General features: G+C 44.5%; 1 protein-coding gene across 1 annotated transcript in view; it reads right to left on the bottom strand.

Annotated features, from left to right (window-relative positions):
- The window catches only part of LOC309565547 (meckelin-like), a gene marked incomplete at its 5' end in the record, with an annotated part of 67,933 nt that extends 59,795 nt beyond the window's left edge, over window positions 1–8,138 (bottom strand). Inside the window, one exon of the mRNA XM_082270505.1 lies at window positions 8,077–8,138. Coding sequence (XP_082126631.1) covers window positions 8,077–8,138 — 62 coding nt within the window. The remainder of the gene's footprint in view (window positions 1–8,076) is intronic.
- Between the last annotated feature and the right edge of the window lie 4,508 nt (window positions 8,139–12,646).

The raw sequence follows: 12,646 nt of genomic DNA, 5'->3' as shown, positions 1-12,646 counted from the left end.
AAAACAGCAGAAAAATAATAATTAAATAGAGAAAGTGAATAAGGAGTTAGTAAGGCTGATTAGATTAAATTAAAGTGATTGTAAAGTCTTTTTTTTTTTTCCTATAAAAATAACAAACATGTTATACTTACCTCCTCTGTGAAGTGGATTTGCACAGAGCAGTCCGGATCCTCCTCTTTTCAGGTCTCTCTTCTGTGATTCTGGCTCCTCCCTCCTGTTCAGTGACCCCATAATAAGCAGCTTGCTATGGGGGCACCCGAGACGAGTCCCAGCTTCCTGTGTCCTTTCAGACATAGAGCCCCGCCCCCCTCTCTCCTGATTGGCTAGCTGACTTTGATTGACAGCAGCAGCAGCCAACAGCGCCACTGCTGTGTCTCAGCCAATCAGGAGGGAGAATCTCAGACAGCTGTGACACTTGTGAACATCACTGGACAAAGAGGGACCTCAGGTAAATATTAGGGGGGGCTGCTGCACACAGAAATCTTTTTATCTTAGTCCCGGTTCACCTATGTGTGATGACCGACATCGCATGTGATTTGGAACGCACTGCTCTGAAAATCACATGCGATGTCTGTGCGATGCAAATTCAGCCATACAGATTGCATGACTGAATTTGCATCGCATTCGGACACAACCCGCACAGGACCCTTTTTTGGGTCCGCACCAGAATCGGATTGCATGGTGGTTCACACCTCTGCAATCCGATTCATGTCCGAACTGACAGTTCGCACTGCGATATGCGAACTGATCTGGGGGGGTCATTAACTGTATATTAACACCCCCAGCGATTTGCATATGGCAGTGTGAACTGCCTGTGAGTTGAATGCGATCCGCAGGGTTCCCGCATCGCATATATGTGAACCGGCACTGAATGCATAGAATGCATTCAGATAACAGGACAAGTTACACAAGTGTGAAAGGGGTCTTAAACCGACTTCATTTGCAGACCAAAGTTCATCCCTTTGATCTGTAAATGAACAGAAAGATACAATGTTTCTTTATTATCTTTCAGAGCTGAGCTGCTTTTCTTCTGCCAGCTGTGAGCAGGGAACTGGTCTGCACTTGTTACATGAATGGTGGAAATGCTGGTCTAAGATCGTGTGGGGAGCAGAATTGAGATTGCAATCTTTTAACAAATAATTGTACAGCTCTAATGTACAGTAGAAAGACTTTCCTGGGAATGATGGGACTTGTAGTTCCTTTGTTAGAGAAACTTTTTTTAAATTGCAATTTAAAGCGGTTGTAAACCCGAAAAAAAAAAAAAAAACCAACCTGCAAAACAGAGGCATAATGAGCTAGTATGCATCGCATACTAGCTCATTATGAAACACTTACCTTAGAACGAAGCCCCGACACGGACCCTGGACACCGCTGTGGGCGCTGACATGATCCCTCGGCGTCTCTTCTGGGTTCGGCGGCTCCGGCACTGTGATTGGCCGGAGACGCGATGAAGTCACTTTCGCGATTACGTAATTTTCCGGCAAACTCCCGGCAAGGAAAGTTGAAGGTCCGCCGGACCTTCAGAGCGCATGCACTGCAAATATCTCCCAAACCGTGCCGGTTTAGGAGATATTATTTGTACCTACAGGTAAGCCTTATTATAGGCTCACCTGTAGTTAAAAGTGTCAAAAAGCGGTATACTACCTCTTTAAATGTAACAAATACCACTATTACCACGAATACCACTCCCTCAGGGGGGAGTGATCGTGGGTGCCCATCCCGTGGATCGGCATTCCCTGCCGGGGGCGGGAGCACGTTCCCCCAGCACCACGTGCGCGACCGACACCTCGCACAGCCGAGCCAGCCTGCCGCAGTGAACCTGCGGCTGGTGGTCGGCAAGTAGTTAAAACATCCTTCTATAAATAACTATCCATAGACTCAGCTTTATTATCATTTTGAAAATTAGGATACCAGCAATAGGAATACAGTAAGCAGAGTAAGGCGGAAGACAGATGCTAGGATCATAATAGCTACTGCCAGCGGTCAGCTATGGAGTATATTGACAGTGCTGTGTGTGAAGCAACTGCGCCCCCTGCAAATACAAATCAGAACTGCATGGCACATAGGAGGATATTTGAAAATAGAAATTGCAACATTTTCTATTGTTTTCACATAAAATCTCAGTTGTGACTGTTTTGTCCTATGATGAGGCCGCTCTGAGCCATTTCCTTGTTGGGATACTATGAGACAAAAACAACATTTTTTTCCAGTCGATCTTATCAATTTATATAGATTTTTCATTCCACACCCTACCCAGGGTTTACACCTCTATAGACTGAGTGTCTTCCATTGATTTTATATCAGTTTGTCCTTCCTGTAGAATATTTATTGAACATCAGCACTGTCAGCTCCTATGTCAGCTGTCTGTCTTCTGGAGGCCAGGAGCAATGACATCCAACGCAACAGGTGGCAAAATGAAATGAAGCTATCGTGGGGGTGGCGCAGCACAATGGTTTAGGGCAGAGGTGTCAAACTCAATCTCATCGCAGGACGCATCACCGTTATGGTCGCCGTTAGAGGGCCAGTTCTATCTGTAGCCCACCACTATCAGAAGTCAAGAGGCCCCACCCTCTCATCTCTTACATCCGTGTATCCCCTTCACCATGTGCTGCTGCTGGGAAGAAGCTGGAGGCAGAGCTGGGAAGAATCAACTGCAGTGTCTGGAGGAGGGCTGGAATTAGCTGCTGAATGCTGAGATCAGTGGAGATGGAGAAGAGGGGGTGCTGCAGCTACACAGAGGTGCAGGATCTGTAGGAGGAGTTGTGTCCTCTCTGCTGCCAACTGCTAAGTTTGGGGGGGGGGAGTACAGGATCTGGCAGATGAGTTCTTTCCTCTCTACTGCCATCGGCTGAGACAAGGTGGGGGCTGAAATGGGGGAGATGCAGCAACTGTAGGAGAAGTGCAAGGGCCACATAAAATGACCTGGAGGGCCGGATTCGGCCTGCGGGCCTTGTGTTTGACACCTGTGGTTTAGGGGGTCCTCAGTGCAAATGCCCCCCCCCTGCCAATATTTTAGATGTTCTCCCTGTCCTTACATGGGCTTCCTCCCACAATCCAGTCACACTGGTTTAGAGAGGCTGGATTCATCCTTCTTTTTATGGATATTGTAGGACCCACTGATAATGGGGTACTTTGACGTAGTGGTGGGCTTAAGCACGATGTGGCCATATGGTGGGACTAAATCCCCATTTTTATTTATTGATTGCCTTTATATTTGATAGTCATTTCTTTTGCATGTGTGCGCTATTCTCTGTAAATATGCATGTTGCTTGGTTCATAGCTGCACCAGCTTTAGAAATGCATGCTCAGGGTGTGCCCCCCCCCCCCCCCAGCTCTTTGTTTATTTGTGACGCTGGTAGGGTAATTTGCTCCGGTCTAAATTGACCCCAGAATGTGTAAATATGCGAGATAGGGACCGAATGTAAGCTCCTTGAGAACAAGGACTGATATAAACCTACAGTTAAGTATCTACACTATATAAATATAGTCTAATATAGTGTAATACATTTTCCAGCCTTTGGCAAAAGGACTTATAAATAAGACTCATTGCCCTATACATAGATGGTGTCATTAGCTAAGTGAGCACCAGATGGCAGTATAATACAATATGAATCTGGCAAAAATACAATAATTTCAGTTAAGTAATAAAATATAAGAACATTTACTTATCAGTCTGTCGGTTCTTGGTTTACTTTATAGAATTCAATGACACAAATACAATTAGAGAGAAATGACTGTCCTTTTATGTTTTATTTATCATCATTTGAAAGGCGACTGACAATCTTACAAAGGCTATAAATCCATACATGTTTATGTTCATATGTGCATTTACCTAGGGGCAGGGTGGGCTCAAACATTTTTTGCTGTGGGGTTTAAGTGCTTGGGTGCACCTTTATTTCTTTTTAAATTTTTTCTTACTAAAATTGTTTTTTTTTAACTGATAAATATGTGATAGAAATTTGTTGGGACAGGTTCTCTTTATTGAGACCCCTGATGTCTTAGCTGCCCTCTGTTGATGCTAATGGAGCTCAGAGTGTGCTCCATTAGCTTCTTTACCAGTCACAGCGGCTGGGGAAAGTGACAGCCAACCTGGAAGTGATGCAATACATGTCGCTTCTGGGTTCCTATTAGGAGGGAGTGGGTATCAACAAATTCTGGTTTCTCTCCCCTCTACCTGGCAACAACCACCATGGGGTTCCTTGGCCAGTAGGTGGTAAAGCGGAGCCTGGGAAACATTGGGGGGGGGGGGGTCTAAGGTCCTTTTCCCACATACATCCAATTAACCAAGCCAATTTACCTGCCGACCGCTTGCCGTAGATATACTTTGGCAGGCTGGCTCGGCTAAGTGAATCGCCCTACCTGTACGGCGATCTGCGGGAGCGATCCTGGGGGAACACGCTTGCCCCCATTAGCCAGAGGGGAACACTGGGCCAGAGGTTGGGATTGCCAGTGGGCACCAGCAATCACTCCCCGTTGTTAAAGCGGCAGACCGTTATCTCAGGAATCAGCACAGAGCGCCTGTGATCCTCCTATTTAGTATCACATGTCAATGTGTCGATTGCACCAGCCCACCCCCCTCACAGTTAGAAAACACCCCCTAGGCATACACTTAACCCTTTGATCGCCCCTGAGGTAACCCCTTCCCTGCCAGTGTCATTATTGCAGTAACAGTGCATATTTTAAGCACTGATTACTATAGTAATGTCTCTGGTCCACCCAAAAAAGTAAAAAATGTAAGATAGGGGGTCTGTCTGCCGCAATGTCGCAGTCCCGATAAAAATCGCTGATCACCGCCATTAGTAGTAAAAATAAATAAATAAAAATGAAAAATCTTTCCCCTAGTTTGTAGAAACGATAACTTTTGCGCAAACCAATCAAAATACGCTTATTGGGAATTTTCTTTTTACCAAATATATGTAGCAGAATACAAATTGGCCTAAAATAGTGAGAAAATTTTATTTTTTTGTTTATTTATTGGGAATGTTATATAGCAGAATGTGAAAAAAAAAAAAAGATATATACAGTGGGTACGAAAAGTATTCAGACCCCCTTAAATTTTTCACTCTTTGTTATATTGCAGCCATTTGCTAAAATCATTTAAGTTCATTCTTCTTCCTCATGAATGTACACATAGCACCCCATACTGACAGAAAAACACAGAATTGTATACATTGTTGCAGATTTATTAAAAAAGAAAAACTGAAATATCACATGGTCCTAAGTATTCAGACCCTTTGCTCAGTATTTAGTAGAAGCCCCCTTTTGATCTAATACAGCCAGGAGTCTTTTTGGGAAAGATGCAACAAGTCTTTCACACCTGGATTTGGGGATCCTCTGCCATTCCTCCTTGCAGATCCTCTCCAGTTCTGTCAGGTTGGATGGTAAACGTTGGTGGACAGCCATTTTTAGGTCTCTCCAGAGATGCTCAATTGGGTTTAACCACTTAAGCCCCGGAAGATTTTACCCCCTTCCTGACCAGGGGGTATTTTGCGATTCGGCACTGCGTGACTTTAACGGACAATTGCGCGGTCGTGCGACGCTGTACCTAAACAAATTTGACGTCCTTTTTTTCCCACAAACAGAGCTTTCTTTTGGTGGTATTTGATCACCTGTGCGATTTTTTGATCACGCGCTATAAACAAAAAAAGAGCGTCAATTTTGCAAAAATAACAATATTTTTCACATTTTTTTATATGAAATTCCCCCAAAAAAAAAAGTAAAAATCAAAATTTTTTAAAATTTTCGGCCAATTTGTTTTATGCTACATATGTTTGGTAAAAAAAATCGCAAAAAGCGTATTTTGATTGGTTTGCGCAAAAGTTATCGCGTTTACTAACAAAGGGAAAGATTTTTGTCATTTTTGTTGTTTTTTTTTTTAACGCGTAATGGCGGCGATCTGCGATTTTTTTTGCGGTACTGCGACATTGGGGCGGACAGATCGGACCCTTGACTGACATTTGTGACACTTTTGGGGTTACCAGTGACATTTCTACAGTAATCAGTGCTATACATATGCACTGTTACTGTAAAAATACACTGGTTGTGAAGGGGTTAACTTTATTTGGAAGGGAGGGGCTGTGTGTATCCCTAGGGGCGTGCTTTCTACTGTGATTGGCTGTGGGTTGAGCTGTAAGGACACTGATCAACGGATCTACATACTAGATCCGTTTTATCAGTGTCTTTACAGGGAGGAGAATGACAGGCAGCTTGTTTACACAAGCTGCCTGACATTCTCCCTCTCCCCCGCCGATCGCCGAGTGACCGGCGGACATCGGGTCCGCCGGTCACACGCGCGGGGGGGTCCGTGACCACGCGGGAGCGGGAGCGGGAGCGCGCCTCCGGGGGCGCGCGCTCGCTCCCTAGACCCTCACAAGCTAGTGACGTAGCCCTACGTCACTTTGCCTGTGAGGGGCTGACTGCCGACGTAGATCGGCGTTAGGCAGTCGGCAAGTGGTTAAGTCAGGGCTCTGGCTGGGCCATTCAAGAACAGTCACGGAGTTGTTGTGAAGCCACTCCTTCGTTATTTTAGCTGTGTGCTTAGGGTCATTGTCTTGTTGGAAGATAAACCTTCGGCCCAGTCTGAGGTCCAGAGCACTCTGGAGAAGGTTTTTGTCCAGGATATCCCTGTACTTGGCCGCATTCATCTTTCCCTCGATTGCAACCAGTCGTCCTGTCCCTGCAGCTGAAAAACACCCCCACAGTATGATGCTGCCACCACCATGCTTCACTGTTGGGACTGTATTGGACAGGTGATGAGCAGTGCCTGGTTTTCTCCACACATACCGCTTAGAATTAAGGCCAAAAAGTTCTATTTTGGTCTCATCAGACCAGAGAATCTTATTTCTCACCATCTTGGAGTCCTTCAGGTGTTTTTTAGCAAACTCCATGCGGGCTTTCATGTGTCTTACACTGAGGAGAGGCTTCCGTTGGGCCACTCTGCCATAAAGCCCCGACTGGTGGAGGGCTGCAGTGATGGTTGACTTTCTACAACTTTCTCCCATCTCCTGACTGCATCTCTGGAGCTCAGCCACAGTGATCTTTGGGTTCTTCTTTACCTCTCTCACCAAGGCTCTTCTCCCCCGATAGCTCAGTTTGGCCAGACGGCCAGCTCTAGGAAGGGTTCTGGTCGTCCCAAACGTCTTCCATTTGAGGATTATGGAGGCCACTGTGCTCTTAGGAACCTTAAGTGCAGCAGAAATCTTTTTGTAACCTTGGCCAGATCTGTGCCTTGCCACAATTCTGTCTCTGAGCTCTTCAGGCAGTTCCTTTGACCTCATGGTTCTCATTTGCTCTGACATGCATTGTGATCTGGAAGGTCTTATATAGACAGGTGTGTGGCTTTCCTAATCAAGTCCAATCAGTATAATCAAACACAGCTGTACTCAAATGAAGGTGTAGAACCATCTCAAGGATGATCAGAAGAAATGGAAATCACCTGAGTTAAATATATGAGTGTCACAGCAAAGGGTCTGAATACTTAGGACCATGTGATATTTCAGTTTTTCTTTTTTAATAAATCTGCAACAATGTCAACAATTCTGTGTTTTTCTGTCAGTATGGGGTGCTATGTGTACATTCATGAGGAAGAAGAATGAACCTAAATGATTTTAGCAAATGGCTGCAATATAACAAAGAGTGAAAAATTTAAGGGGGTCTGAATACTTTTTGTACCCACTGTGTATATATATATATATATATATATATATATATATATATATTTTTTCAGAATTGTTGCCCTTTTTTGTTTATAGTGCAAAAAATAAAAATTTCACAGGGGATCAAATACCACCAAAAAAAAAAAAAATCTCTATATGTGGGGAGAAAAAAAAAGGACATCAATGTTATTTGCGTACAGCGTCGCACGTCCGCTCAATTGTCCGTTAAAGTAACGCAGTGCCGAATCGGAAAAAATGGCCTGGCCATTAAGGGGGAATATCCTTTCCGGTCCAGAAGTGGTAAACTTCCCAGCATGTCTTTAGTGTGTGGGACAAAACTCATGCAAGCAGAGGAAGACCATGCAAACTCCATGCAGATGGTGTCATGATTTGGATTTGAACCCCTGACCCCAGAGCTAACCGCTGAGCCACTGTGCTTTTAAACCTAAAACTCAGCAATGAGGTTGTGAAGTCATCGCTCATCCCGTTATATAAAGCTTCTGTATCAGGATGTAATATAGTTCCCGCAGCTCGGAGCAAAGCTGGATTCAGCTCTTCGGGCGATCAGCTCTGCCGCGGACTTCAGGACGCAGAATCCCACGACTTAACGGAACGCCTTCTAATTAAAGCTTTCAGATGAAACGCTTTGCTGTCGGCGGGGTGCAGCTCTCGCTGTCATTAATGCCAGCTCAAAGTTCAGCCGTGACACCACGCCGCCGATCGCGTTCATAGAACCTCCTCACAATTAGCCACCAGCGGAGACGGCAAGAAGCGAGCGCAAAATCAATCGTGGAGTGACTTAAAGGGTAACATATGATGCAGTCTGTCAGAAGCATTAACGTAGCAGATTTATTACCTGTTGATCCTCCCAATAAATCCGTTGTTTTTTTACGAATCCTTTAACCTCCCTGGCGGTATGGTTGTTTCCGATTTTAGGTGCTGAAAGCGGTACCATTATTTTGCATGTAATTCTTAAGGACGAGCAGCCCAAACCAACTATTTACATAGGATTTTTTTTTACTGTGCGTTCTTCTTTATAACATCTCGGGTATGATAAAGTTTGAAACACAAAATCATAAATTATAATATAATAAATATTTTCCAGTAGGTCATATACCGCGTTTGAGGTGACGGCGCGCTTTTTTGATGCCATGGTTGTTCTGCAGTTTCCAGACACAAAGTACAGTAAAACTGCAGGCAAGGGCACTGGAGAAAGCACTGGGGGGCAAACTAAGGTCAATTTATTTTATTTAGTCCCGGTTCACATTTGTGCGATGCGGGAACACTGTGAATATGCAGCGTGATCCCGCATCGCATCCACCCCCTTGGCAGTTCACACTTCCATATGCGATACGCAGTGGGTGTCAATTAAAAGTTAACAACACCCCCAGTTGCGATCGCATATTGCAGTGCGATCTGCAAGTTCGCACAGAATCGGATTGCACTAGTGTGAACCACCATGCGATCCGATTCTGCTGCGGTTAAAAAAAAGGGTCAGGTGTGTGTTTAGTGCGGATGCGGTGCAAATTCAGCCATACAAACTGTATGGCTGAAATTTGCACCGCACATGAGATCGCATGTAATTTAGGAGCAGTGCGCTCCGAATTACATGCGATCTCCGTGATTGCAGAAATGTGAATCGGGGTTTAGTAATGTAATCCAGAAAGATTACAATGTATCAGTGGGTTTGTGTGTTTTACTTTTTGAATTTGCTGCCAGCTCCACCCCCCTGCGACGCTCGCAGGGAATAAAAGCCGGGGCACACCGCATCAGGCGGAAGATCCGGCCGCCGTACACTGCCGAAATACATTGCGGGATCCCGGGGACAAGGTAAGTAACCTCTTCCAGGATCCAGCGACTTCTCCCTGGTGGTACTGGTACTGAAATTCCACCCAGAGCCACACTCGGGAATACCGCCAGGGAGGTTAAATCAGACCACCAGCCTTCCCTTCAGTCTTGCACAGTTGTAGCGGCTCCTCTCCTGGACTGAAATGGCTTACTCTGATTTCACTGCACACTGTGAGCTTCTCACAATGTGCATTAGAAGCTGCAGCAAATCACACAGAGCCCGCCTCATTTCCTAGTTGGAGGCCTGCCTCATTTCCAGGTTTGGCAGATTTGGATAGCTTAGCATGTTACAGGAAAAAAAAGTTGCAGAGGAAGACCACGCTGTTTGAGCCTTAGAGGTGGAGGAGGTCACGCTGGGTGAGTTTGGGGTCGTGCACCCGCACAGATGTCACATTGGAGGCTGTGTCTGTTCAGCCGCTGTGTCCCAATTGACAGCAATGGGACTGCCAGCTGGTGGATGCACACAACACCTCTTCATCCCCCCATGGTGGTAAAACAGCCCTGCATGGGGCATAAATTAACCAGTTCTGGACTGGAACGAACGATTTACCCTCTTAATAACTAGGCCATTTTTGCGATTCGGCACTGCGGTATTTTAACGGAAAATTGCGCGGTCATGCGACACTGTACCTAAATAAAATTTATGTCCTTTTTTTCCCCACAAATAGAGCTTTCTTTTGGTGGTATTTGGTCACCTCTGCGATTTTTATTTTTTGCGCCATGAACAAAAAAAAAAAAAAAGCGACAATTCCGAAAAAAAATATATATTTTTCACATTCGGTTATTCCCAAAAAAAAAAAAAAAAAAACATTTTCATCCTTGTAGGCCACTTTGTATTCTGCTACATATTTTTAGTAAAAGAAAAAAAAATTGCAATAAACTTATTTTAATTGGTTTTCGCAAAAGTTACAAACTAGGGGAAAGATTTATGTAATTTAGTTTTTTTAACTAGTAATGGCGAAAATCTGCGATTTTTAGCGGGACTGCGAAATTGCGGCGGACAGATTGGACACCCACCTGACATTTTTGACACTTTTGGGGGGACCAGTGACATTACTACAGTAATCAGTGCTGAAAATATGCATTGTTACTGTAATAATGACACTAGCAGGGAAGGGGTGATCAAAGGGTTAAGTGTGAGCCTAGGGGGTGTTTTCGAACTGTGGGGGGTATGGGCTTGTGAAATGACCACAGAGATCTGTGACCCTATATAGAAGGATCACAGGCGCTCTATGATCATTTCAGGGAGAAGAACAGTCGGCTGTGTTTACAACAGCAGACCGTTCTTCTCTCTCAGCGGGGAGCGATCACGCGTGCCCGGCGGCAATCACGGCCGTCGGTCCTGTGTATTGGCATCCCTGCTGACTAGTGGGGGCGGGAGCGTGCCGCTGGCGGGGCACACTCGCCCCCCAGCACTGTGCGCGTGCAACTGACGTAGGGCTACGTCGTTTCGCGCAGCCGAGCCAGCCTGCCGCAGTAAATCTACAGCAGGTGGCAAAAGGTTAAAATGTCCCGTGTGAACGACGCCTAAATCTCATCCTAACAAGCAATAAAGATCTAAAGTAATTTAGAGAAAACAGATCCAGCGTGCTTCTCCTAGTCCTTCTCCATAGGTATGCAGCCTCTTGTCATATGATTCTGTGCTGTACAACCTCTCAAGGGTGTGGTTGAGACTCCAGTGTCAGGGAGTGGGCGGAGCTGGAACCAGGGAACACAGCAGCTGTAATTTCACCTCTTCAGATTTAAAGCCACTCAAAGGACAGCAGCAAATAGACATTTTAGAGAATGAGCCCCCTGGACAGGGTGGAATCCGGGAGGAGTTATTGGGCAGGTCAGGTTTTTTTCAGGATGCCTAATGGTGGAATTTCCATATCTGGAGGACTCACACACAGATAAAGCTTCTTTATTAATAATTAAACCAGGAAGACAGAAAGTCTTGACAATAATTTATTACACAATATCGGTTTATAAGTCAGATACAGCTAATACAGTGATATTGGACTCTCATTCCTATTCTATAAAAAACTGAACACTCATTACACCAATCACAGCACGGCTCTTCTGAGTTCCACATGGCAGTCACATTAACAGACGCAGGAGATAAGTGAATGTAAATCAGACCCCAGTTTAGTAAATAGCATACAGTATATTCACTTTCATGTTCTGCAGCACTAATACAGAAGTATCAACTGCCACTTTACAGAATGCATATCACTTCCTCACTGAGCAAAGTGCTACAGAATCAACAACATTGCACAAGATAAATGAAAGGTAAAGATCCTGAGACATGGCCCTCAAATTATCCTACCTATGCATTTAAAGGGGTGTAGTTATGAAAATATTGCATAGCTGTAAGTCCATTGAAACTGCATTTAAATGTGTAAATGCTGTGTGAATAGGGCAAATTGAATATTCTCAGGCTGTATTCTCTGGAGATTGAATTTGTGAATGATCAAAATACCTCTCATGGCCACTAGATGGTGCAGATTATCATGCTCTCCTCTGGCTCCATCTAGTGGCCATATTGCAGTATTTTCCCCATTTGAATTGCAGAGAGCATGTCCTGGTAACATTCGATTTTGCCCCAGAAATTAGAGAATGGACTCACAGTGTTAATGGACAATAAGCTATGCAATTTTTTTTTTATGAATAAATTCTAAAGTGTATGCCTGGACATATTAAAAATAGTCAGCACATCACTGCTAAACGTGAAGATTTCTCCCATCTTTTATCTTTTTAATGTAAAAGAAAAATACCTGTGAGGTCCCAATTTCCGTATTGAGCTGACAAGACTGCCTCTGCTGCTCTGAACTCGCAAACAGCGTTGTCAGCCCTGCCCCGTATGTCATGGAGATAAGGATTTTGGAGAACAGGGCAGGGCTGACAACACTGTATGGGATTTCAGAGCAGCAGAGGTGGCGTTGTCTTTCCATTATAGAATGTTAGGACTGGAGCTCACCGGATTTCTGATTTATATGCAAAACATGGGGGGATGGGCATGTATTGCAGAAATGTACTAAATATATTGTTTTGTTGGGTTTTTTTTTTTGTTGCCCAGTCATACACCCTAAATTGCAACTATGTCAAACATTTATGATTTATGTTTCAGTACTTAAATAAATCTGAGCAGCCATTTCTATTCT

The sequence above is a fragment of the Pelophylax lessonae genome (genome assembly GCF_965119305.1).
Source record: "Pelophylax lessonae genome assembly, chromosome: 10".
NCBI classification, from domain to species: domain Eukaryota; kingdom Metazoa; phylum Chordata; class Amphibia; order Anura; family Ranidae; genus Pelophylax; species Pelophylax lessonae.
Note: the sequence above shows the minus strand (reverse complement) of the source record. Positions and strands in the feature narration are given on the sequence as shown.